This window comes from Pyxicephalus adspersus, chromosome 5 (assembly GCF_032062135.1).
Source record: "Pyxicephalus adspersus chromosome 5, UCB_Pads_2.0, whole genome shotgun sequence".
Taxonomy (NCBI): Eukaryota; Metazoa; Chordata; class Amphibia; order Anura; family Pyxicephalidae; genus Pyxicephalus; species Pyxicephalus adspersus.
In genome coordinates this window covers 4,166,233-4,193,559 of record NC_092862.1, presented here as the reverse complement: position 1 = coordinate 4,193,559, position 27,327 = coordinate 4,166,233, and the positions used below count along the sequence as shown (strand labels likewise).

At 44.8% G+C, this 27,327-nt stretch overlaps 3 protein-coding genes across 4 annotated transcripts in view; all 3 read left to right on the top strand.

Annotated features, from left to right (window-relative positions):
• Nucleotides 1-2,651: 2,651 nt before the first annotated feature.
• Nucleotides 2,652-7,296, top strand: SLC52A2 (solute carrier family 52 member 2). The gene is made up of 3 exons (XM_072410587.1): nucleotides 2,652-3,378; nucleotides 6,033-6,156; nucleotides 7,001-7,296. The coding sequence occupies exons 1-3, from the start codon at nucleotides 2,801-2,803 to the stop codon at nucleotides 7,211-7,213; spliced, it is 915 nt and encodes a 304-aa protein (XP_072266688.1). The 5' UTR covers nucleotides 2,652-2,800; the 3' UTR covers nucleotides 7,214-7,296.
• A 2,408-nt stretch (nucleotides 7,297-9,704) lies between these two features.
• Nucleotides 9,705-21,185, top strand: LOC140330450 (solute carrier family 52, riboflavin transporter, member 3-B-like). Of its 2 annotated transcripts, none has more exons than XM_072410585.1 (4): nucleotides 9,705-9,837; nucleotides 14,724-16,060; nucleotides 18,872-18,995; nucleotides 20,018-21,185. In XM_072410585.1, the coding sequence occupies exons 2-4, from the start codon at nucleotides 15,066-15,068 to the stop codon at nucleotides 20,228-20,230; spliced, it is 1,332 nt and encodes a 443-aa protein (XP_072266686.1). In that variant the 5' UTR covers nucleotides 9,705-9,837; nucleotides 14,724-15,065; the 3' UTR covers nucleotides 20,231-21,185. The 2 variants fall into 2 exon arrangements, with proteins under 2 accessions (XP_072266686.1, XP_072266687.1); XM_072410586.1 differs by lacking the exon at nucleotides 9,705-9,837 and adding an exon at nucleotides 11,270-11,488.
• A 3,992-nt stretch (nucleotides 21,186-25,177) lies between these two features.
• Nucleotides 25,178-27,327, top strand: part of ADCK5 (aarF domain containing kinase 5) — a 14,609-nt gene continuing 12,459 nt past the window's right edge. Inside the window, exons 1-2 of the mRNA XM_072410583.1 lie at nucleotides 25,178-25,237; nucleotides 26,335-26,414. Coding sequence (XP_072266684.1) covers nucleotides 25,226-25,237; nucleotides 26,335-26,414 — 92 coding nt within the window. The 5' untranslated portion in view covers nucleotides 25,178-25,225. The remainder of the gene's footprint in view (nucleotides 25,238-26,334; nucleotides 26,415-27,327) is intronic.

Sequence of the window (27,327 nt, the reverse complement as noted above, 5' to 3'; positions counted from 1 at the left end):
GACCCTCTCTGTGTCCCCTGAACATTGGAGGAACAGATTGTCCTTCTCAAGGTTTGTGTGATTTGGCATTGGAAGGAATGCCTCCCCTGTCCCTTTGCTATGAGAAACTGACCCCCCTCCTCCTTCTCTTTGCATGTGGTATATGGAATAGCCACCCCCACCCCCTGTCCTTGTGCTAGAAGGACGGACCTCTTTCCCTTTGCTTGCAGATACAAGTAATATAACCCATACCCTCCTAAATGTCTCTGCTAGGGGGAACCGATTCCCCCCAACCCTTTAGATAGGAATATGAAAACAAACCCCCACTTATATAGATTCCCAGGTGACCACCCCCTATCCTGTGCTGGGGGAAACCGACACCACCTTTCTTTCTCTGTGCTGATGGCAACAAGTTCCCTGTGTCCTTGAAGTAACAGACTGCCCTCCTCTCCTGTTCTCATGCTGGGAGGAATTGACCTCCCTTCACTTTATCCCAATGTTGGGTAGAACCGGCCCTACCCCATTAGTGCTGACACAGACGGGTCCTTCTGTACCTGCAATCTTTTTGTTCAACCCACTGAATTAAAGCTGAAAGTCTGCAGTTCAACTGCATCTGAGTTGTTTCATTTAAAATTATTTGTGTTAATGTACAGAACCAAAATTAGGAAAAAGTTGTCTCTGTCCAAATATTTATGGACCTAACTGTATATGTCGTCCTGTTGTAATAGTGGAAGACTGCCTATTTGTAAGTGGTGATAAGAATACAGACCCTCAGCTATCTGTGTTACCTATCCAGTGTTTAACCCAGAATTTTATTTTAAGCTAGGTGGGAAGAAATTGTTGGCTATGGCAGCCCCCTGTATTGTGAGCCAACTCTTCAGTAATCACCCAAAAAAAAGGCCGTGTATTTACTGAAACGTGCCGGGTGGTGTGTCTGGCTAAGGGGCCCCTCAAATTTTAGGTGTCCCCTGACAACGAGTGGGGTTGACTCTGGGATAATCCTTGGGGATTGTGTCCTTGGAATTGATATTTCAATGTTTTTTTTTCTTCCTCAAAGACAGATGCCCCATACAAAGACAAACAGCCCCTGAGGAGATCATAGAATAAGGAGAGTTTCTTTCATATTAGTGAGAAAGAGAGATACAGGGAAAGACGATCGGGGTGGCTGAGGTTGGGGTATTGTCAAACACAATAGGAGGTGGGGGTACAGGAAAGATGAGTAATGTGGGGTTAGGGTATTGGTATTTTAGGAGGAAGGGGTATTAAGAGAAGGGGAGAAAGGAGGTGCGGGTACAGGAGGAGGGGTAGTGCAGTGGTGGTTGAAGTTTGAGTTCTGTCAGGCCTAATGGGAAGTTGGGTACAGGAAGAAACTGTAGGTGAGGGGGAAGGTGAAGTTGGGGTACGTTCTGACATGGTAAGGTACCCCATTATAGTAGGGCACAAGGATAGAAAAGAATGGGGTAATGTAGGGGTGGCTGAGGTTGGTGCAATGTCGGACGTAATGGTAGCTAGTAAGGAAGTAGTACGTCGAAGCTGAGTCTGAGGTACTGTTTGATGTAGTTGAAGGCAGGGGTACAGGAGGAAACATGTCCAATTTTGGAGTGGGACAAACTGGCCAATTGCCAACGGACACCACCTCTCCAGGGTCCAAATTGACAGAAAGGCAGGGTTGTTAATAGCTGGAATGCTGTTCAGTTTGTTTAAAACTGTCCTTTGGAGGAAGGGGTATTGTGGTTAAGATTGTAGTACTGCCAGACATAATAGGAAGCTTTTACTTCTATATTTACCAGACAGAAATTTTATCTCAAAAAGGATTCCTTATCATGACCATTTTTTCCCCGTGGGACATGAAGTGAGGAGACATTTTTACAGTGAGAACAAAGGACATAATGCGCTTTTCACTCCCGAGGAAAAAAATGATTTTCATTGCTTTCTGTGTCCTGTCCCAGTGCAAACTTTTGTACCTCTTTGTACTGGAGTGATGCATTAACGCACATATCTCTTTGCAATGGGGTACAGGGTTGCCCCCATTGCTATGCAATGCTGTTCGCTGTTAAACGCTTAGTATGCACAATTTGTGTCGGGCAGCCCATTGAAATTAATTTGGGTGTTTTATTGCAACACACACCAACACAAATTGCAAATGTCTGTGCTACCGCAGAGCTATAGTGGGAGCTTACCCTTCCTCTCCTTTTTTATTATTGGCATTGGTAGTGATAGGAAATCTCTCCATCAGGTCATACAGCTGGAGAAACGCTGACATAGGGCTTTTACCCTTCCATATTCAACCAAAAACTAAGAAAAAGAATTTAGGCTGAGCTGGGGTTTATTGCTAGGGTCTCATTGCTTTGAGTTGCAGCACCAATGGCACCTAGTGTGGACCCTCAACCTGTCACCAGTCTTTTCCTTTCTCTTCATTTTATCTCCCCCCCCCCTTTATTTCAACAGTTGTTCACATTACCTACGGAATAAATAACACCCTTTCCACTTCCAATTTGTAGTATATGTTCTCCTTACACTTTTTTTTCCTTCTTCCGCAGGGTGGAACTTACCTGCCTATCTGACTGTACTCATCGCTTTGGGAAACATTGGGCCCCTGGCAGTCACAATTAGTCATCGCCTATGTCCGCCAGGACGCATATCGGAACCCTGGCTCATTCGCTCCATCCATGGACTGAGTCTGCTGTCAACCATATTTTTGGCTATTTTTTGGGACAGGCGGGTTGTGGTGGCCGGTGAGGATCACAGTGTGCCATACCTTCTACTAGCTTTCCTCTTGGCTCTGGGCTGCTGCACATCTAATGTCACCTTCCTACCATTCATGTACAGTTTTCCCCAACAGTATGTGCGCAGTTTCTTTATAGGCCAGGGACTCAGTGCCCTCTTCCCCTGCATCCTCGCCCTGGGCCAAGGGGTGGGCCGTCTCGAATGCAGGAACAACACCTGGGGCAATGCCACTGAACCTTATTATGTAGAGGAGAACTTTTCAGCCTCCTCCTACTTTTGGGGCCTTTTTACATTCCTGGCTGTCTCTGCTCTTGCTTTTGTCATTTTGCCTTTCTGGCGTAACCGAAACAAGGAGCAGCCCGAACAAGATCTTGGATCAGGCCCGGTTCCTCAGGATGGAACAGCCTCAGAAGATTCATACCCCCTGCGGAGCCCAGAGGATGAAAAAAACGAAGATCCTAGTAAAATAACTGAGCAAAGATTTTGGACACCCCGGAATATTTACCTGTTGGTGCTGCTCGGTGTGTCCAATGCATTGACTAATGGTGTGCTTCCCTCTGTACAGACCTATAGCTGCCTTCCCTATGGAGGTGATGCATACCACTGGTCTGTAGTACTGAGCAACATTGCCAACCCAGCTGCCTGCTTTATCGCCATGTGTGTCCTGTGCAGGTAAGAAAATGCTTTGCAAACAGTTATTACTTCCTAATTTAGGCATTGAGAGTTGTGCCATAATTGACAGAATCACCAATGTGGGTACAGTGTTCATGGCAGGGAAGCCCTCACACCTATTCTCCCTCATGTAGGATGCAGAGCATTGTTTCTTGACCTTTTTTAACAAGGGAGAAACTTTGATGAGTTTAAGGGACCCCCAATGATCTTTTTGGCTATCTGTAAGGGTGACATTCTTCCCAATAGCCAGCAATGTAAGAGGAATTCTTCCCACTGACCACCACACTGTTCTGTGAGCTGTAGATACTGTTGCTGTTATTGTCAGGGGGGCACCAAGACCTGAAAGTTTTTTTCAAGGTTGCCCTATGTTAAAAAATCGATTGATCTACTTCCACAAAATCCTCCCACACACCGCTCCTATGCGCCTGAGTTCCAGTCAAGTCTCTTTTCATTTTTCGAGATCTTCCATAATCATTTTGGTCCAAACTCTGCCCAGTATTTCTGCTTGTACAATAAATAAAGATTTGAGAAATAATCCACAAATTAGCCTCTACCCCATTTAGCAAAGCTTGCACCCTCCTGTTCCTGAAACAGCCACATTCTTTCACAATAGAAATGTGGTGTGCCAAATCAAATGTTTATTTGGAAGACTTCACCTCCTCACTTAAACACCAAAAAGGTAAGTTCATGGCAGTATTAGATTGAGTTTAGAAGCACTTCTGCAAATTGATTAACAGAGGTGTGAGCAGCTGACGTTTCATTCAGAGCAGCTCCATTTGGGGCCTTAACCATTCCCCCTTGCCTTCTTAACGCCCTGTCTCCCCTATAGCCCATTACATAATTTTTTTTTCCCCTTTTCCACTGTTATTTAGTCCCCCGTCCCCAGTCCCTTTTAGATGGGTGTTTCGCCTGGCATTTTTCAGTAACCACCCGGCTATTTTTAGGTGGTTACTGAAAATTTGGGTCACAACACAGGGGCTGCCACCCGCCTACCTACAATTTCTTCCCACCTGGCTCAAAAAAAATTCTAGGTTCAGCACAGTCCCCACCCCTTTTATACCTGGTACTTGTCAACAAATAAAGTAATGCTTAACCTTAAAGAATTAAAAAAAAAATCCAGTTGAATGCCCTTTAAATGCAGCTAGTATAAATACCCAAATTTGATTTGACTCCAACCCTGTAGAGCGACATTCAATAGGAGGAAAAGGAAGTACTGAGAATCAATCGGGTGTCCTGCATTGAAGTGGACCTTTAATCACTGAGCTATTATGTAGGCAGATATTGCTGACCAGGTTCTATATCATACAGTGTCCCTGATTGGTTTTTAATTCTTGGCCTTTAATACTTAATGATCTCCCCAGACCTTTTTAGCTGGGCGCACCACCCGGCACTTTTTAGTAAACACCCAGCTGCTTTTGGGTGCTTACTAAAAAGTTGGGTCATAATACAGGGACTGCCACCCGCCAACATTTTCTTCCCACCCTGGTTAAAAAAAATTTCTGGCTAGAACTCTGACTTAGCAAATCACTGACACAGGATGGGTATGCAAGCTCAGGTGTTCAGTTATCAGCGTGCATGTTTCAGGAGTAGGACTGCAATTGCTGAAACCTGAAGATCAGCTTTGCAGGCGATCGGCATTCTTTACAATAATTCCAGCAATGACAGCTGACATCATTTCTGTCCACTGATAGGAGGCAAGAGAGGGTAGAAGGGTGTTATCTTCCTCCCGCTTTCTTACTTTCCAATGTTTGGGGTAGAGGTGACCTGACTGTATTCCTTAATTGCAGCATGGAAGATTCAGATTGCTGTGCTGGCTGTACTGCTGGCAGGTTATATTAGTTGAAAGACATGCAAGGGAAGAAGAGCCTTCCAACTTTTCAGTCTCCCATGGTTGTATCATGAGAAAAAATCTCTGACATTGAGTTTATAAATATGATTTCTATTGATGTATAAATACCATTAGAAATGTGATACCCTGTGTTGTACAATAAGGGCGGCTGTATCTAATATTTGGCCCCTTGGTGTAGTCCCTGGAATGAATGTTGCTTTGTATGGCTGGGGTTAGTCTGAGACTTCTTTGGGGTCCCGGGCTCTTCGTCACTGACATCATACTGCGGATTTATTGGAAATCTCCTCCAGCACCTAATTGCAGACCAGCTGTCCGTTTGACCCCATGTTTATACATTCTTTTAACCTTGTGATGGTCACACACAGCTCCCCATAATGGTTTTCATTGTCTGCATCTCTGGAAGATGCTGAATATAGCTCTGAGAAAAAGGAAACTTTTATGAATCTGAGCTTATTTATCACCAAGTGTTATGCTGGAATCATAATACGCAGCCACAGAGTGTATGGACACACAGCCAATACAACAAAGTTGTGAGGAGAGATGGAGAAAAGGAGGTAGGGAAGAGGGAAGACATGGAAATATAAATGAAAGGACAAGAGAGATCAGGAAGGAGAGGAGAATGGAGGATAGAGGGAAGTGAAGAGGAAGAGGTGGATGAAGAGTGAGAAGGAGAAAAAGGCCAGAGAATGGTTAGAAGAGGAGAGGAGAAGCATGGGGGGGGGTGAGAGTAATGTGAGAAAAATAGGGGTTCCCCTTCTTTATAGATGGCAATTGAAATAATTTGACAAATGTTTTCTCTCCATAGGTCATCTCTTGGTCTTGGAATTATCATGGCTGCTGGTGTATTACTTGGTAGTTACCTGATGGTATTGGCGGCACTGAGTCCTTGTCCTCCATTGGTTGGAAGCACAGCCGGGATTGTGCTTGTGGTGAGTACCTGGACCTTGGAGTAATCTCCATCCCCTCGCAGCTGACACTTCATCCTTCTACCCAGTGGTAGATATTGGGTCTCCTCATCCCCGAATAATCACTGAAGACTCAGATCCCGCTGTCACCAATCAGTCTGTCATCTCCCTCCAATTGTCACCATGCTGTTCACTGATAAACGTCCTGAGCCATAGGCTATGTACACACGTCAGATGATTTTCGTCCAATAATCGCGTCAGGGCCAAAATCCGACGAAAATTGGGTGTGTGTTGTGGAAGGTCCTTTAGGTGTCTGGCTGAAGGCAGGCTTTCCAGGATGGTTGGCTCTTCCATTTACGATCATTTATATTTCAGAGAAGTTAATAAAGTTTAACTCTTTAAGCAGCAGCATTGCAAGTTAGTTAGATGTTCCACTGGGCGTCAAAGTGAGGAATCAGCAGATAAACGTCCCATCTGCAGAGTCTGTTTTCAATGGATCTAGGCCGAGGTAACTATAAGTCATGGATTATGTTCCCACAAAGGTATGAGAGCAGATATATCCAGATTATTAATTAATCTTTTTTATTTGGTCCGTTGGTGGATCCAACCAAGTCAGAGGTGATGGTTTGGTAAGTGAACCGCATCGGAAAACATTCCAAACCAGCAGGTGACTGGAGCATGTGAGGACATCTGGAATGGGGGTGCGGGGTGACAGTGTGATAGGAGGGGAGATCAGACACACCGTCCTATTCATTCTTGTTCTGAAAAGTTATTTTTGGAGTTGGCCTTAAATATGTAAGTGTAGTGTAAATTATACTTGCTGTACAGAAAAAATGCATCTTCTAATATCTGGTTTATCTGTTCATAGGTCCTGGCCTGGTCTCTCTTCATGGGATTTCTCTCCTACCTGAAAGTGGTGATAGGCAGTCTCCTACACGAAGCAGGCCATAGCGCCCTCCTCTGGTGTGGATCCGTCATCCAGGCTGGCTCACTGATTGGTGCCTTGCTGATGTTCCCCATGGTCAGCTTCTATCACCTGTTCCAGAGCGGGAGGGATTGCCAGGACAACTGCGCCCTCTGAGGATAGCCATGTCTCACTGTATCTTCATTCCTTGTGTCAGTCTCAGGATCTTTCATATGATTAAATATCAACATTTTACAGAATTCTGATCTCTTGTAGTGTATAGAATATAATATATATATATACATAGTACATGTATTGGACGATTCATAATGCGTTTATATAGCACCAACATATTCTGTAGTGCTTTACAGAGTCATGGCACTGTTCCTCACTGAAGCTCACAATCTAATGTCCCTACCACAAGTCATTTGCCAGTGCAAATAATTACTTTCAGCCAACATTGGTGAGTGTATGCATTCCCCACACTCATGGGGCATGAAGTCTTTATTCATCATTTATTGGTAATGTCCGTCTTGCTTGTATCATTGCAGTACAAACCCAAAACTGCAAGTCCAGAGCTTTACCCATTGGGTCACCATGCCCCCCATGCATCTTTGTATGTGTTGCATTGTATAAGATAAATATGTTGCTGCTTGATTTCTTTAATTTTGTCACACAGCCTGAAGAGACTTTCTGATAGTTGTGTATGGTAACGAAAGGGAGGTGTGCAGCGTGTGCTCTGCTTTGTTGTCATTCCCAAATTTCTGTTTGTGACCAAACCACGGACAGACCATCACATGGGCAAATAGAAGCAAGAACACAAACTCACCCATATTCTGGCAACATGACCATGCCACAGAGCAATCCTTACTGATGTAAAGAGCTCAGGTATAGGTGTTGGAGGGACGAGACCTCTCACTGCTACATAGGAGCCTGTTATTGAAGTGCAGAGACCCCTGCAGACCTGACAGTAACACCCTCACTGATTGACAGAATCTTATTATTGCATGATGGAGGGCAACCAGGGAGAGACCACCACTAAAAGCAGTCTGTCAGTGGGGTATGCGGGGGGCTGACCCCCAGTGGAGTCTGGGTTTGGTGTTTAAAGGGCAGGGACCCCTACATGCCTAACAGCAGTCTAGTTTTGTGGTGTGATGGGGAGGCACCCTCACTGATAGGCAGCAATCTATTATTGTGTGATGGAGGGAAGAGAGCCTAACTAATCAATAGGAGTCTGTTATTGGAGTGCTGGGGGACCTCTACAGACTGTCAGGAGTCTATTATTGGGGTGTGAAGGGGCAACAGCCTCACTGATGGTCAGAAGTCTAATATTAGGGGATGGAGGGGGGAGACCCCTGATGACAGCCAGGAGCGCAGAGAGGAGAGACCACCCCTAACAGGGGTCTGTCATTGAGGGATGGAGGGGACTGACCCCCACTGTTGTATTGGTGTGTGGAGGGCATACCTACATACCTGACAGGCGTCTATTATTGGGGGGTGGAGGTGAATGACCCCTGCTGGCAAAAATCCATTCTTGGGAAATAAATATTCTTTAAGAATAAAGGAGTGACTTACCTGATGGACTGGAGTCTATTGTTGGGGGATAGAGACGAGATACTCTGGTAACAGCCAGGAGTCTGTTGGGGGGTATCTAAGGGAGAGACAGCCACTTACAGGAGTCTATTATTGGGGGATGGAGGATAGATTTCCCTTAGTTACAGCCAGGAGTCTGTTGGGGGGTATAGAGGGGGGAGACCACCACTTACAGGAGTCTATTATTGGGGGATAAGAGGTGAGATACCCCTGGTTACAGCCAAAAGTCTGTTGGGGGGTATAGAAGGGAGAGACTACCACTTACAGGAGTCTATTATTGGGGGATAAGAGGTGAGATACCCCTGGTTACAGCCAGCAGTCTGTTGGGGTATAGAAGAGAGAGACCACCACTTACAGGAGTCTATTATTGGGTGATGAAGGAGAGATTCCCCTGGTTACAGCCAGAAATCTTTTGGGGTATAGAAGGGAGAGACCACCACTTACAGAAGTCTATTGGGGGATGGTGGTGAGATACCCCTGGTTACAGCTAGGAGTCTGTTGGGGTATAGAAGAAAGAGACCACCACTTACAGAAGTCTATTATTGGGGATGGAGGTGCGCTACCCCTAGTGACAGGTGTCTACTATTAGGGGATATTATGGGAGACCTCCACATAAAGGATAGAAAATATTTTATTGGTGGATGGAAGTGAGCGATCCCCTGACACTAGTCTGCCATTGAAATGATTCTCCCTGCACTGGCAGTGTGGTCTTGCATACTGCTATTGTCAGTGTATGCATCCAGTATACAAAGGGTTGAGGATCTGAAATTTTTGCAGCCTTCTCATTATCTTGCACTTTTCTCCCATTCTCCAAACAAAATTGGATATGCATGCAAACTGAAGGCCGTCACATTATTGTGTATGAATTGTGCACAGTCATGCCGGCTGGTCTGACAAGTCCCAGCACCTGTAGCAAACAGAGCGCTTGTTTTTTCTTTCTTTGGCAGTGACACATCTGCCCCGGACACCCACCCCACAATGTGTATTTCAGTGTAATAATGAAGGTGTGTGTGCTCTCACTCCCTCCAGCCACATCTCTTAGATAACCCTTACTGGCAGAATCGGAGGAAGTATAGAGGGCATCAGGCCAAGAACTTCTCCCCTATCTGGTGAGACCTCCTACAGTCACACCTCCATCAGCTGAGACATAACTTGGCTTCCTCTAATCATAGACCAGTACAGAGACTGACCTCCAACAGAACACAAGGGTGAGTTACCCCGAGAGAGGGTGGGCTGGGGATGGGGGGTGTAAGGGGTGTGCATTGAGGGTAAGACAGCCACATGGGGGCAGGAGATGTCTGAAGAGAGTAATGGGGTCTTCCTTAAAGGTTTTCTGTTTGATATTCCAGAGACCCCTAGGGTTGAAAAGATCTGTTACATAGGACACCTGGTACCAGCCCCCAACCTACCTACCTGTTCTGTGACAACTGAAGCCACCTACATACCCCCTTCATGTTTCTTGAGACCTCGGTAGCAGTCTTTTCATACCCAAGACCATTTATCCTGTACCAGCTGAGACCACCTACCTACTTACCTATCCTGTTTCACCAGAGACCAACTGTCTACCCATCTTGTAGTGCCTATGACCACCTCACTGTACAATCGTGTCGTACCCAAGCCCATCTATCTAGCATTTTATGTCAACTGGGACTACCTACCTATCTTCTATGTGTTGCCTAAGACCCCCTAACTTCTCGTCCTGTTTTACTCAACACTACCTATCAACCTGTATCAGCTGAGACCACCTACATACTTGTTTTTCATGTTTCTCAACTATCCATCCAGTTTTGCCCATGACCACCTACCTACTAACGAGTCTAGCTATCTTTTTTAACTGAGACTATCTACATACATGATCTGTATCACCCAAGACCAGATACCTACCTGCCATGCATCACTTATGGCTACCTACTTATCTGTGTCACCTTAAAGCATCTAAACCCTCATCATTTATTGCCCAAGACGACCTACTTACCTGTTCTGTGACATCTAAAGCAACCTACCTACCCATTCTAACTCAATTCAGACCCTTTACTTACCCATCCTCTTTTATCCGAGATCAATGTACATACCATCTTGTATCAACTGAGACCACCTAACTACCTGTAATATGTAAATAGGACCACCTACCCACCCACCCAACCAGCCTGTATCACTGGAGATAAATACTTACCCAAGCTGTGTTATCCCACCTAAGTTTCTTGTGGTACATGAGAGGTTTTGCCTACTTCTGTATAATTTGAGACCCCCTCCACACCCAATATTCTGAACTGAGACCACCTACTGGTACTGAGCCACCTGGGGCACTAATGTTTTCTGTGATCAGTGGTGAGCAAAGTATTTTGTTTCAGGAGGTAGGAAGGTGGTGTTAGGAACATTGTCTGTTAGTAAGTAGGTAGGTGAGAATAACTGTTCTGTGATATAAGGTAGGTTGGAGTTAAATATTACAGGGGTGGGTGGAGTAAGGACTTTTATATGACAGAAGGTAAGTAGTTATGTAGTAAGTGTGAAGTTTGACCTACTTATGAAAGAATTTACCATTTGTGGAGGTAAATTTGCCTCCATGTGTGGCAGTCCGGAGGAAGAGACATTTATATTACATAATCTGCTGCAGACTTTACAAAGCTGTATGTAGGTCGCATTGTGCTTTATTAATCCTTTCTGGAATGTCAGCTGCAAACTGGCGGCTCTACCAGCCCCTCACTGAGAAGTATATTCCTATGCCAGAAACTTAGCTCGGTCCTTCAGGGGTCCCTATAGAGACTCCCAAACAGTAATTCCTCTGAAGATTGTTGCACCAGATATGACCGTCCTGCATCAACTGGGTTGGAGGGTGGAAAGTCCTGAAATCTCAGATCTGTATGTAGATTGTGGTGTTGAGATTGTAAAATGTGAAGGTTGACTGATCGCTTTCCATTCCCACTTTCCATATGTTCATCTCCTCTCGGTATTATGTCCATCTACTACCATACACCTTCCACCTGCCCGTCTCCTTTCAGTGATGTCTGTCCCCTTGTCTCCTCTAGGTATTACCCTACATCCCTCCATCTACTCTTGGTTCCATCATCCCACCTCAGTCTCCTCTCCCCCACTTTTTATCTCTCCATTTCCGCTCACCCATCTTCTATACTTCTCCTCCAGCTCACCTTTGATTCATCCCTCCCATCTACTCCCATCATACCATACATCCCTCCATCTCCTGTCAGTTCCACCTTCCTACCTCAGTCTTCTGTCCCCCAGTTTTTATCTCACCATGTCCACTCATTCACCTTCTTTACTTCTCTTTTTCACCTTTGATTCATCTCTCTATCTTTTCTCACTCACCTTCCACCCATCCATCTCTTCTCAGTACTGTCTTTTAAAGCTCTATACCTCTCAGTATTACCCTCCATCCCTCCATCTCCTCTCGGTTCCACTGCCCTACCCTTGGTCTCCTCTCCCCCACTTTCCATCTCTCCATCTACTCACACTAACCTTCCACCTGTCCATGTCCTCAGTGCTGTCCTTTATAGCTTTGTCTCTCTCAGTATTACCCTCCATCTCCTCTCGGTTCCACTGCCCTACCCTTGGTCTCCTCTCCCCCACTTTCCATCTCTCTATCCCCTCTCACTCACCTTCTTCTCTACTTCTATTCTTAATCACCTTTGATTCATCATTCATTCATTTCATTCTTCATTTACCCTCCATCTCCCTTCATTTCCACCTTTCTACCTCCCTCTTCCCCACTTTTCATCTCTCCATGTCTTCTCACTCACCTTCTATACTTCTCCAGATACCCCCTACTTCCACCCACCATACATCCCTCCATCTCCCGTCAATTCCACCTTCCTACCTTAGTCACCTCTCCCTCACTTTCCATATCCTCTGACACCTTTATTCTTTCTTCTCCTCTTGCTCACCTTTCATTCATCTCCCCATCTACCCTCCAACTACTGACCTCAAATGTCCATCTCTCCTTGTCCTCTCACTCACCTTCTATCCGTCTCCTCTTGCTCACCTTTGATTCATTTTTTTATCTATTCCAACCCACCATACACCTCTTCTCAGTTCCTCCTTGTTACCTTAATCTCCTTTCCCCACCTTCCATTTCTCCATGTCCTCTCACTTCCCTTTTATACTTCTCCACATGCTCAACTTTCATTCTTCCTTCTATCTACTCCAATACACCTTCCATGTCCTCTCAGTACTGTCCTATATCCCTTTGTCTCCTCACAGTATTACCCTCCATCCCTTCATCTCCTCTCAGTTCCACCTCCCTACATCAGTAACCTCTTCCCTACTTTCCATTTCTTCATGTCCTCTCTCTCTCACTTATACTTCACCTTTTGCCCACCTTTGTTCATTCCTCCATCTTCTCCCACCGACCATACTTACCTTCATCCCCACTAACCATTCTTCCATCTGTCATTCTTTCCATCTTTCATATATTATCTATCATTCCTCTTTCTTTTTTCCATCATTCCTCCCAACATCTTACATCATCTCTACTCCTCCTGTCCACATTTTTATTCCTCTGTCTTCTCTCAATACTACTTTTCATTCTTCTCTTTCCCATCTTCCACTCATTTTTTTCTCTTACCCATATTTATTCCCTTGGTCTTCTCTTAGTACCACTTTCTATCCTCTGTCTTTTTTGGAGCTAATCCAATTAAAATCTATAGATCTTTAATAAAGACTATCATATGAAAAGCAGACTATGAGTGTCTTTGCAGACCCACAAGCGTCAAAAAATAGCACTTAAAGGCTTTCTGGCCAAGTCTTGTGTTGAATGAATGCCTGAGGATCATTAGCACCTTGGTCTGTGTAACCCACTGGTGCTATTACTGCCCACACCTGTATTGCTGCATTTTTGTGCATTGCTGTGGACAAAGGGTTATGTCTGCACTTTCATTATTTGTAATATTCTGCTTCAAAGTAAAGATAGCAAGGATTTTTTCCCCATTGGAGCAAATTGTACCATTGTTTTGTTTCTTTTGCCTTTCTCTGGATCAACTATGTCCATAAGGTTTTATATCTGGGATATAAAAGTTTATTTCCCTAGTGGTTGAACTTGATGGTCTTTTTTCAACGTGACTTACTATGTAACTTAACTTAAAGCATGGGATCAAAGACAGTGATGAGTGTTTGTATGACCTGCTGGACAAGTTCTTCTGAATCTGACAAGCATGGGTATAATTCACTGGGATATAATAGGAGTGGTGTGTTCTGTAAAGAGCAAGTATGCTAACCCTAGGGTTAGACCCCCCTCCAACCCCCATCCCTCCAAATCTTCAACTTGACTCATCCCCATAAAGTCAGAGATTATTGTAATAAGAAAGTGAGAGTATACCTGACTTGTTTCAACTTGGAATTTTTAGAAAAAAAATATGGCCACTTCTAGAATGCAGCACATTTTTATCCATAAGGGTGCATTGTGTTGAGTTAAGCAGCCTATTCAATATTAAAGGGGTGAAATAAACTGCTACATGCTGAAAAGAAAGTTGGAATCATCATTGGTTTTAGTGGCTGCAATAATAACCCTTCAGCATTGGCTTCAGAAGCTGCAATGGTAACCCCCAACATTGGTGTCTGTGGCTGCATTGATAACATCCAGCATTAGTGTCAATTACTGCAATAATAACATTGGTGTCAGCAGTTGCATTGGTAATCTGGACTGGTGTCAGTGACTGCAATAATAAGCCGCAGCATTTGTGTTAGCAGCTGAAATGATAACTCCCAGCATTGGTGTCAGTGATTGCAATAATATTCTTCTGCATTGTTGTCAGTGGCTGAAATGATAACCTCCGGCACTGCTGTCAGTGGCTGCAATTATAACCCCCATCATTGTTGCCATTGCCCAGAACAATAACCCCATCACTGGTCCTGGAACCACAAAAAAAACCCTTCGGCATTGGTGATCTCTGACATATTGGTTCCTGGAAGCAGATTATAAAGTAGATCCTCATCTGTGAGTCCATGCTTAGTGAATGTTCTCTTGGCTAAAACCCAACAATCTCCCTGATAGGGTATGACTGATATCTGTCCCCAAGCTGTAGTCATTTCTTTGGATCTCTGCTGGTGAATAATTCTTTATTATTTGTTTTCCGATTTACAGACGGAGGAATGTTTTCATTTCCAGAATAGAAGGCCTTCTCTGGAATTCCAACTATTGTCTGTTGTTTATGGATTCATCCTTACCGGAAGTACAGAACCTTTCCAGCTCTGGATGTTCTGAAGAAGAATTCTGAACAATTGTTCAACATTAAGTCTACAATTCAATTCCTTCTCTTCTCTTTAAAGGTCCTCAATATTAAATCCTGGATATTGGATTTCATTTTTGTCTCCTCTGCTACACATGAAGACGAGCTCTGACATCAGTGTGAATATTAATTCCAGGTTCATCCTGTTGTGACTGCAAACCTCTATTATTACAATACTTCTCGTGATTTGGACATCCATGGCTCTTTTCCTTCATATTCTCTCTTGCTTGCTTGGTTTGGGCTCCTGGGTTGCCATTAATGGAGTATGGGTGGAGTTGCCTCTCTTGGTGCCCCAGGCACCAGAAGGTTGGGAATTACCCTCCTACTTGTCTCTTCTTATCCAGTTTGCAAATATCGGGCCCCTGGTTGTTACATTGACTCATAAGTTTCGCCCAGGACGTCTCCAGGAGGGTCCTGTTATATTTGTCCTGTTAGGGGTGGGAGTGGTGTCCTGTTTGCTTCTGGCATTTCTGTGGCAGGAAACAAGCTGGGTAGCAGGCACCCGGAGAAGTACGGCTCTGCTCTCACTCATCTTCTTCCTGTCATTGGTGGACTGCACCTCTTCTGTCACCTTCTTGCCATACATGACCCGTCTCCGACCTGACTACCTCATCTCGTATTTCATTGGAGAGGGACTAAGTGGGTTGATGCCGGCTCTCTTGGCATTGGCTCAGGGTGTTGGGGTGTTGAGCTGTGAACCGGTAAACACCACTGAGATCAATGGGTCATTTGTCCTGGGAAATCTCACAGCTGTTTACCAGCCAGCCAGATTTCCAGCCTGGGGCTTCTTCTTGTTTCTGGCGGGCATGATGGGCATCTGTCTAACAGCCTTTGCCATCCTTCACACCATGCCTGGAAAACAAAGCCAGAGACACCAAGAGGTGGTAAAGAGCAAAAAAAGAGAGCAGGAGGAGTCCTGGGAAAAGGGAGTAGAACAACGACCAATGATGGGAGAAGAGGTCTGTGCCGAGGTCATAGATGTGAAGAAAGAAAGAAAAAGATATTCCTTGTGTGAAAAGATCTTCATCTACCTTGTCTTGGCCTGGGTCAACGCACTGACCAATGCTGTACTTCCTGCTGTGCAGACTTATTCCTGTATGCCATATGGAGGCCGAATCTACCATTTGGCTGCCACTCTTGCCTCCATGGCTAACCCACTGGCCTGTGGCATAGCTATGTATCTGCCCAACAGGTAATGTGAAGGGGGTACTAACTTTACTCTATATATTGAGGTTACTACTTTATGTGCACCGAATAATCTGGCCATCAATGGTGTCTACATATAGGGGTCAGAGGTCATGCCATAGATTCAAATAACTTTGAAGAAATCCATTCCGGGTTTGCTGGATCACCCAGCTTCACTGATGAAAGTGTATCCTCTCTAGCCTTGGGGAGCTTTAATAAATCAGAGCCAAAGTGTTACTAAGTGCACAAAATATCCCTGGTTATTAATATTTGTAAGTGATAATACCGGAGATTGGTAATCTAGGAAATGTCCAATGAATGGGGAATGAGGAATTAATTATTCTTCCAGAAAATGGCATGCTATATTGTGGCTTTGCACACAATATAGCATTCCTAAAATAGGAAGCAAAGGCTGATGGGTATTTCTGAAGGTTGGCCAAGTATAGAAATAATAAATAAGAGTGAAATTTGTGATGGGTAGTATTGAATCAGTATATAATATTTATAAAGCAGTGGATCAGATATTCACCAAAAATTCATCTGATGTTCACCAAAAAAATCACTGCCATTGAAAATACACAAACCTAGAAGATTGTCCACCAAGAAATAATTGGTGAATGTCCAATTCACTGGTTTAGAATGACTTCTATATTTAGATGAATGAATATCTATATTCCAGATCTAGAGTGTCTCAAACAAGGTTCCAGAGCTTGCTGGAGGTTCCTTGAATTTGTGCCTCTCAGGTCAGTTTAAGGGACCCCAATGGGCTGTTTGGCTATCTGTACGGGTGACATTCTTTCCAATACCCAGCAATGTAAGAGGAATTCTTCCTACTGACCACCTCACTAATATACTGTGAGCTGTCGGTATAGGGATTATAGAAGGGGTCCCTGAAGACCTGAAAGTTATATCAAGAGTTGCCCTATGTAAAAAAGGTTGAAAAGGGCCGATCTACAGGGTAACATGCAGATATGTCAGCTGATCACATGATATTTGTATTTCAATCACTTGGTCATGTGGGGTAAGTACATCTCATGGATACTTTTTTTTTGCCTATTTGAACACGCAGTTATTTATTTGAACATTGCTCATACCTAAAGGTGATATACTTGAATAATTGTCCCATAAAAATGATAAGGTGAATTTATTCTCATACCCAAAATAATAAAAATGCAGGAAAAAAAGTAAGTACACCCCTGCATTTACCACCGCTTCATACCCAAGTCATAAGAATTAGGTGTTAATAATAGGAATCAGCAGTTGAAGGAATCTGATATCCTCAGGTATGGAGGGCCCAGGTTCTCTATTGACGTGTTTGAAGTCCTTAAAGATCAGAAGAACTTTCTAAGGCAGTGGTCACCAACCTTTTCAGACCTACGGACCACTAAACTTACAGGCTTTGGACCGCCCATGCGCGGGAGGCCGTGTGTCACTCAAGGGGGAAGAAACTTCCCCCAGGGTGATGTCATGATGCCAGAACCTGCCCACTCTCCCATCGCAAGCTCCAGAGACACAATGTCTCCGGGATACACGGTACGGGTCAGCAGAGTCCTTCTCCTGACCCCGTACGGATCGCCGGCCTGTAGACCACCAACCTTGTACCTTAGCAACCCCTGTTCTAAGGCGCTTGGGTACAAGGTTGTTGGTGTCTAAAGGAAGGAAGGCGGATTAATAGTTTACCAACTTCATCATTCCACTTTAAGAAAAATAATGTGCAAGTGGTGTAGATGTCACATAACTGATTACTTGTCCAGGGCTGGCCAAACCAGAAAATTCCACTCAAGAGTTGATGACCACTTCAAAATTTCAATGCAGGATCTGCAAGGAGCTCCTAACACAGTGTGTGCCCAAGTTCTTCTGCCACTTTAGCACATATTCGCCATTATAACCTGTATAGGAGGTGAGCCAGGTAAAAGCAGAACATTAGACAAGGACCCAGCCTTTTGGAGCAATGTAGTGCAGATTGATGAATCAAAAACAGCTATTTGTCTACACTAACAGTAGAAGTATTTGATGCAAACTGAGGATTTCATTTCAGGAAAACTTTATACCAACTGTGAAGCATGGTGGTTGAATTTTTATGGTTTTCTTTACATGGCTTTGTCATCAGGTCAGCTATGAGTTCTGCATAAAGTGTGTTTGATGGGAATGTGAAGTTCTAGCCTTAATAGGTCCTTCAACAGGATTTGACTTACTTTATTGTGCTCATCATTACTCAAAACAGATGGCATGTGTACATTTTTAGTGTTCTGTTAGAGAGTCAGCACAGCTGAGACCAATACTGAGGTCTGGGTACCAGGTAGAATGTGGATGCAGGAATGGGGTAATCCCCGAAGCATTAGGAGCCAGAACAGAACTTATTAAACTACTAAGAAACACAAATTTGTTTTCCCTAAATCAATATTCCCCTCTTAAGCCCCCCACCTGGACAAAAACCTAGGTGACACATATACACTGTCCAGCCATGGCCTAACAGTAGATTGTAAGCTCCTCTAGTACAGAGACGGTGTGAGCTCCTCAGTACTGGTTCTGTGTTTTCTGTACAGCACTTCAATATATGTTAGAGCCATAAAAATGTTCAATAGCAAAAGTGTGTGACCGATGGAGGGACGTTAGAGTGTATGTGCTAAGTGCTGAAGCCAGAGGAGCTGACACTCTAGCTCTACCAATTAATAGAGACACAGTGATACCAGATCTTACTTTCTAGGAGGTGAGCTGGAGAATGTGCAAATAATAGGGAGAGGACATCTATCCACTAACCTCAGGTCCCAGTGTTGGGAACAACTTTTACCAGTAAGACCCTTTGTCTCTTCTGCAGGTCCTTGGTCATGGTTGGTGCTCTGTCATTGGTCGGTTCCATTATCGGCTCCTACATCATGGCCATTGCGGTGTTGAGTCCATGTCCACCTCTTCTACACAGTGCCATTGGAGGAGCACTCATGGTATGCAACCCACATGGGGAATAAACCCTCACGTACCTTCCAAGCCTTGCCTTTTTTCTTCTATGCCGGTCTTCCATATTTGTCTTAGTGAACACAATATCACACGCTGTGTTCACAATAAAGATAGGGAGGTAGGCACGAATCTAGAGAACTAATGAAGCAAAGAGCAAGCTGCACTAATTCCGAAAAAGCCAACTTTAGCTCCTAACGGTGGCTTGGGTTGGCTCCCACTTCCTCAATAACAGGGGGGGTTTTAGGACTTCTTCTATTCACAGTGACAAATAAACCTCACTAAGAATATCCCATTTTATCCTCCGATTGTAATGGGTCACCAAAAGTGAGCTGAGAAGTTCTCAATGATTTGGTCAATCAGCGGTAGACAGATGTAATAAACTCTGTTATGCTTTGGTCTATTGGGCACCAAGTAACATTGGCAGGTGGCTGTGATGTTATGGCAAAGTGTTCCTCCTGCTTTGGTATTGGGTAGACCTTGGCCCATTTATGTTCACCATAACTGACCATTCCAACCAGCTCAGGCAAAGAACATGGCGAAGCGGGAAGGAGTGAAGGGGGGCCCCTACATAATGGGCATGGAGGAAGTTGGTGCAAAGCTGTTCACCCAAAGGCCGACCCAGTAGAATGGTGCAGACGCGGGATAAATGGGGAGGATAGTTGTATCCAATGGAGTAGACTGCTCAAAATATAGGTGGTTCCTTACCAACCACTGCAGATCCGGTATAATCTCTGACCACATTTGGGGACTATTTAACCTGGGCAGAGTAGACCAGGGCGACTATGGGGGTTCCTTGGCAGATGTTGAGGTTGGAAAGCAGTTTTATTAGTTTTTATTAGTCAGTTTCAAAAGTTGAATTGGATGGACATCTTGTTTTGTTTCGGTGTAACCAATTGGATAGGGGGTGGACCAATGAGAGAGATTTAAAACATAGGGGCGAAAACACCAAGAGATGACCATATCACCATGGGGTCCCAGTGTAATGCTGATGATCTGTTTGTCTCCACAGGTCGTGTCCTGGGTGCTGTTTGTTGGGATCCTCTCCTACGTGAAGGTGGTAATCGGAATGATTCTTCGGGATGAAGGACATAGTGCCCTCGTCTGGTGTGGTGCAGTAGTGCAGCTAGGCTCTATGGTGGGGGCCTTGGCCATGTTCCCTGTGGTCAATGTGTACTCTCTCTTCCGGTCGGGTGATCCCTGCACAAGCAACTGCCCCCAATAGCATCCCAGAAAGATCCCAAATACCTGCAAACAATACTGAATGGTGCAATGATGGAAAGAATCAGAAGGAATGATGAGTGAAGTCAAAGTGAATGATGGCCAAAAGAAATGAAAAATGATGGGAGAGTCCAGGCCTGAAGATGGGAGGAGTAAAGAGTAATGGGAGGTGTTATATGGACCAATCAAAGTAATGGAGAAAGTGTCAAGGGATAATGGAAGGAGTAATGTGTATGAATGTGGGTAGTAGTGGGAGGGGCTAATTGAAGTAAGGGGAGGAGCTTTGCAGTTAGTAGTGGAATAATCTTAGCAGGGTGATAGTAGAAGCCCTGGAAGTAGCAATGGGAGGACATGTGGAGCATTGCAGGTGGTAGTGGGAGGAGTCATGCAGGTGGAAGTAGGAGGGGCCTGCATGTGTTAGTGGGAGGAGTCATGAAGTTGGAAGTAGGAGGAGGGGCCCTGCATGTGTTAGTGGGAGGAGTCACACACAGATAACAGGCTTAACTCCTGTTTTTGATTTTCACCCTTGTTCCACAAGAACCAATCAACAGTTTGGGAAAAGTTTGAGATCTGATTGGTGGATGTAAGATTACCACAACCTTTAATAAAAGCCAAGCAAAAGAGGTGCAGATGATTAGTATTAGCTTTGCTGTAGCATTTCCATTAGTGGGAACCTCTTTTAACTAAGATAGCGAGGTGCAGATGAACATAGGGCGCCTCGGAGGAAGTCTAGGGTGCCTATAGGAGGAGCCTGGGGGCGGGACCTTTCCTGCACACTGATTGGCTCCGGAATGGGACCCCTTTAAAATATTTCTCAGTGGTGTGTCCCCGTTCTTTTCCCTGGGTTTGTGTATAGGGTAATTTTTGTACAGTATTGAAGGCTTTTGGCTGCCCCAATAATCCTGTAAATATGATTAACAAAATGAGTCTTCTGTATACAATAAAGGAGATTTGGTTAATTTTGATGCAATTTGTTCTGATTGATGATGTCATTGTGTCACATGTCGGAGACGGTACTGGTGGATCTCCTCCAGATCTTTGGTTCTCATGCCGGTGGGTCCACACATGAGCTATACTGCACATGGAAAAGTTAAAAGATGCTAGCACTAGGTTCTGTTGTTCTGATCCATCTTTCCTGTTATGCTCTATATTCCTGGGAGTCTACACAGAGCCGAGAGTTGTCACATCTCCTTGAGGGTCAGCGTGGACACCCTTGCATTCCCAAACAAGTCTAAAGGAATGCAAACATTGAAACGGAATAAATGTAGGCAAGGGAGAGGTCAACTGCAGGTCAAATGTAGGTCAGAGAGGTCAACATGCAGGTCAGAAGAAAGTCAAGTACAGGTCAAATGAAAGTTAAAAATAGGACAACTACAGGTCAAATACATGTCAGATACACCTGACAATACATTCTGACTTATTGTGAATGATTTATTAAATGCAAACACTTACTCCTTTTCTTCTGAGGTGTTCAGGAGGGGGCAGCACAGAATTAACCCCAGGTCACATGGCTCCGGGGGTGTTTTTGTCCATCTGGCGGCTTTCTGGCTCTTTCTTTGCTCCATTCAATCATAACACTGGGGAACAATTTTGAACACATTTTATGTTGACTTCAAGTTTTAGGCTTAGTTACACTAAAATAGGTATGCTGATTCTGAAAGCACAGTTAGTTTTTTTCTATCACGTCAGTTTTTTTTCTCTACTGCTTATATTAATGCGATTACTGTAGCGTGGATTTGTATTGGCTATTCATTTACACACAAGACAGTGTGGTCAGAGGTTGGGCGCTGCTCTACGTAGTGAATAAGCAAAATTTATTATTCTACTTACACATGTATTTCCTTTCTTTTAGATCATGTCTGGCTCTGCAGTTTCTCGTTGTAAGTGTCTAAACAACCCCGATTCATTTTGTTATATCTGTGGCAGTTTCACCATTCCCAGTCAAAGGGCGAACATCAGCACATTTGTAGAGCAAACCTATTTGGCATATTTCAAAGTTAAACTTGATGATCAGGATAAGTCTTGGGCCCCTAATAAGGTGTGCAAACAGTGTGTCGGGGGTTTACGGATGTGGACAAAGGGAACACGTGATAAGATGCCATTTGGTATACCTATGGTTTGGCGACAGCCAGGAGATCATTTCAGTGACTGTTACTTCTGTATAGTGAAAACTTCAGGATATTACAAGAAAAATAAATGTAACATAGAGTATCCTAGTCTACCATCGGCCATACGCCCAGTGGCTCATTCAAATGAAATCCCAGTGCCAGTTTTCGTTACACTACCCTCTATTGAAGAAGATGATTATGGTGAGTAGCTAGGTGACAACAATGATGAAGAGTTTGAAATTGAAGAGGACTCTGTTTGTAAGGGATTGGATCAGCATGAGTTGAGTGATTTGGGACTATCGAAGAAGGATTCAGAACTCCTAGCATCAAGACTGCGTGAGAAAAACTTACTTGAAAAAGGAACGAAGGTATCGTACTTTCGAACCAAAGAGAAAGCATTTCTGCAGTTCTTTAGAACTGACAGTGGCTTTGTGTATGGCCATAACATGCCTGGTTTAATGGAGGAATTGGGAATTCCAATCTATAACTGAACTGAATGGCGACTATTCATCGATAGCTCAAAGCGAAGCTTAAAGTGTGTCCTCCTTCACAATGGCAATATATTTGGGTCAGTCCCAATGGCCATTCAGTTTCTGTGAAGAATATTCTTCACAGTTTTTTGTGAAGAATATGCAGATGTAAAGAGAGTTAATGAGTTGTTGCAATATCACCAACACAATTGGGTCATCTGTGTTGACCTTAAAATGGTATGCTTCCTTCTTGGTCAGCAATGCGGATACACCAAGTATTCCTGTTATCTGTGCATGTGGGACAGCAGAGCTCGTGAGAGGCATTGGGTGGAAAGGAATTGGCCTCCAAGATCTGTCCTAAAACCAGGTGATCCAAACATTGTACATGAGCCACTTGTTGATAGAAAGAATATTATTTTCCTGCCTCTGCACATGGAACTGGGTCTGATGAAGCAGTTTGTTAGAGCTTTGCCAACTGAAGGAGAATGTTTCATGTACCTCATTTTGGCATTTCCTAGCCTGCCATTTGAAAAAATAAAGGCCGGTGTGTTTGATGGTCCACAGATTCGGCAGCTCATCAAAGTGCAGTCAGTGATGAGCAAGGTGAACGATTCCACGTGAAGATTTGAAGGTCATGGAAGGACAGTATCAGGGTAGATGGGATGTACATATGATGGCTGACTATTGTTGGAGCATCCGGCGGGTTTGTCCTAACAATAAACAGGCCAGGAAAAGTTATAGGCGTAAATATTTACCTAACTGCTTACTGTTTAATTTTCAAATGTTTTACTGTAAAAAAAATGTCAAAGAGTAACAATAAACCCTTTGTATGAACAAAAGAAATTTAAATAATTCAAGTTATTGTTTCATTATTTTTCATTGTATGTAAAATTTGTATGTTTTTTGACAAAAATGGAGGGTACCCTGTATGGTAAAAACTGGATGTGATAGCAAAAACTGGGGTAATTTCTGGATTCACCACCCAACAATTTGTAAAAAAACAAATGCAAGGTTCAACTCAGGGGTAGGCAAACTCCGGCCTTTAGGCCAAATATAGCCTAGCCAGTAGTCTGCTCTGGTCTACCCCAGCCGGCAATCCGTGGATCTGGAGCTGCATGCGGGGGTAAGGGGACATTCCCTCTCCTCTGTATGCATTGTGGAGGAGAGGGATTTCCCTTCGGGGGCGTTCCTGGTGGGGAGCGGAACCATCAGGGTGGGACTCGAGAGAGAGTCTGGCCTATTGCGCCTTCTTGACCCCCTAAAATGGCCTAGTAGCCGAAAAAGTTTGCTGACCCCTGGTCTAACTCACCAAAAAATGCGTTCCCCAGTGATAATACACAAAATCTCCTATGACAGAAACATGCCGCCATTGCTCAGATTCTGAAGCTGCTGTTTGCCTGGCTGTGATGCCAGTAGAAGAATGCTGTTAATGACTGGCAGGGTCAGTACTAAAGGTAAATAATATAACAGGCAGACATTTTCACAATTTCACAATTTCGCATTTTGCATTGGCAGCCCCATTATTCTGGTAGAAAGGGTTCCCTTTAGTAATTATAAATGTGTCACAGATAGGAAGAGACTTTCCATAAATGAACCCATTGGGGGATAATTTGTTTGCTTTATCCAATACCTTTGCAGGACAGCTTATCTACCAATCAGCTTTATGCTGTCTCCCCAACTACAAATCAGATCTGCTGCCTCCTCTTACCTGCCAATCAGTTCTCTGCTGCCTCCTCCTATCAGCCAGTTGGTTCTCTGCTGTCCCCTACTCATCAGCCAATCACTTTCCTGCTGCCTCCCCTCATCAACCAATCAGTTCTCTTCTGCCTCTTCTCATCAGCCAATCACTTCTCTGTTGCAACCTCTTATCTGCCAATCACTTTCCTGCTGCCTCCGCTCATCCACCAATCAGATCTCCTTTGCCTCCCCTCATCAACCAATCAGTTCTCGTCTGTCTCCTCTCATCAACCAATCACTTTTCTGCTGCCTGCACTCATCAACCAATCAGGTCTCCTCTGCCTCCCCTCACCAACCAATGACTTCTTTGCTGCCTCTTCTCATCTGCCATCTGAAGGGACAGAGGAATGGGAGTCCACAGCAAGCACAAAGCTATTGGGGTCCAGATATGGGACACAGGGATGGGGTTTACAAGAATCAGGGACCACAAAGGGGGGTGGGGGGTGGGGATAATGGGGCCCAAATGAATAACAGAGGAATGTATGAACACTGTGCGAGAAGGCTCATGCTGTAATATTCGCTGTAACCTGCAGGGGGCAGAGTTACATCTCATTCATCTCAATCCTCACAACACTGACAGGAGGAATTTACAACTAACCCCGCCCAACACTGATCACATGACTGAGGAGCGACCTTCCAGGGAGCTCTGAGTGAGCACGTGACCAGAAGCTTCCAGGCGACACCATGCTGAGACCGGTAAGAGACATCCCGAGAAACAAGAGACAGCACAGGGGACGAGAGAGAGAGGTGACAGAGAGAGAGAGAGGGGTGACAGAGAGAGAGGGAGGGGTGTGAGAGAGAGAGGGGTGACACAGAGAGAGAGAGGGGTGACAGACGGAGAGAGGTGACAGAGAGAGAGAGAAATATGGGTGACAGAGAGAGAGAGAAGGGGGTGACTGGGAGAGAGAGAAGAAGTGAGAGAGGGGTGACAGAGAGGTGTGAGAGAGAGAGGGGTGACAGAGAGAGGTGTGGGAGAGAGAGGGGTGACAGAGAGAGAGGTGTGGGAGAGAGAGGGGTGACAGAGAGAGAGAGAGAGAGGGGTGACAGAGGGAGAGAGAGAGAGAGAGAGAGAGAGAGAGAGAGAGAGAGGGGTGACAGAGAGAGAGAGAAGGGTGTGACAGAGAGAAAGAAAGAGCGACAGAGGTGACTGAGAGATATAAGAGTGAGGTGACAGGTTATGTAGGAAGAGAAGAAATGGCTGAGATTACAGAGAGGGCAGGGAAAGGGCAGAGATGACTGAGAATAGAGAATGAGACTGTTTGGGTTGGTTACATTAGAGCGCAGTTCCTATATGAGACTGCTCGGTGGTTGTCTGTGAAGGTTCTCATTGCAGGAAACAGCTCGCCTTTCATATCCACACATTACCTGAATGCGGTCACCATGGACAGTGACACAGAGTTGTCCGGTAATGCTGGGTATTCCCTGCACTGGTTGAACGGATGAAGCGGCTTTGAAAGCTGCAGGACATCTTTGTCCGATTGAATTGGAATAATTGCTAGCACATACAGAGATATTGTTGGGTAATGAATTGCTTTGGTCTTTGCTTTAATGCTGTCATCCAATGAGTGCTCAGTATCTGGAGCCTTCCTGTCCTCAGGGGTGGGGTTGAGTTATGCAGAGGAACAGTAAATACAGCAGGAGGCGGGACCTGCATATGTAATGAGTACCACATATTTGTGTTCCTTATTATTACATGTTTTTGCCCAACTCCTGGCCCCCATGAGGCTCTCCAGGGTTGGATAAGTTTGTGTCGGCTGTTTGGTGACAGTTTGTTTTCTTATATTATTATACAGGTTCTGCTATGTGGATACCACAGATCTGTGCTGAGCCGCTGCTGCTACCCCATCAGGAACTTCACTACCCAGGCCAGCAGGTGAAAAACCCTTCTCTGAGACACCCGGGGACACAATTCTCTGCCTATAACCCCACCCACTACTTCTGCATCTCATGACCCCACCTGTTTCTTCTGCATCTCATGACCCCGCCTGTTTCTTCTGCATCTCATGACCCCGCCCGTTTCTTCTGCATCTCATGACTCCGCCCGTTTCTTCTGCATCTCATGACCCCGCCCGTTTCTTCTGCGTTTCTTCTGCATCTCATGACCCCGCCCGTTTCTTCTGCATCTCATGACTCCGCCCGTTTCTTCTGCATCTCATGACCCCGCCCGTTTCTTCTGCATTTCATGACCCCGCCTGTTTCTTCTGCATCTCATGACCCCGCCTGTTTCTTCTGCATCTCATGACCCCGCCTGTTTCTTCTGCATCTCATGACCCCGCCTGTTTCTTCTGCATCTCATGACTCCGCCTGTTTCTTCTGCATCTCATGACTCCCGCCCGTTTCTTCTGCATCTCATGACCCCGCCCATTTCTTCTGCATCTCATGACCCCGCCCATTTCCCCCCTGCATCACATGACCCTGCCCATTTTTTTCCTGCATCTCATGACCCCGCCTGTTTTTTCTGCTGGCTGGGGAGAAGCTGTAGGTGGGAGGCAGCCCCTGTATTCCGTCCCAACTTCACAGTAACAACCAGGTGGTTATTAAAAAGTGCTGGGTTGTGTGCCTAGCTAAAAAGGGCCGAGGGAAAACACTGTATACTGTAAGGAGGGGTGATGTGACTCTATCTAATACCCACTATGTGTAGAACAGAATATGGTATTGAGAGATGGTATGTTTGGCACAACATATGTTATGAAGGGATAACTCGCCTGGCACAGTATATGGTATGGAAGGATGGCGTGTCTGGCACAGTATATGGAATGGAAGGATGGCGTGTCTGGCACAGTATA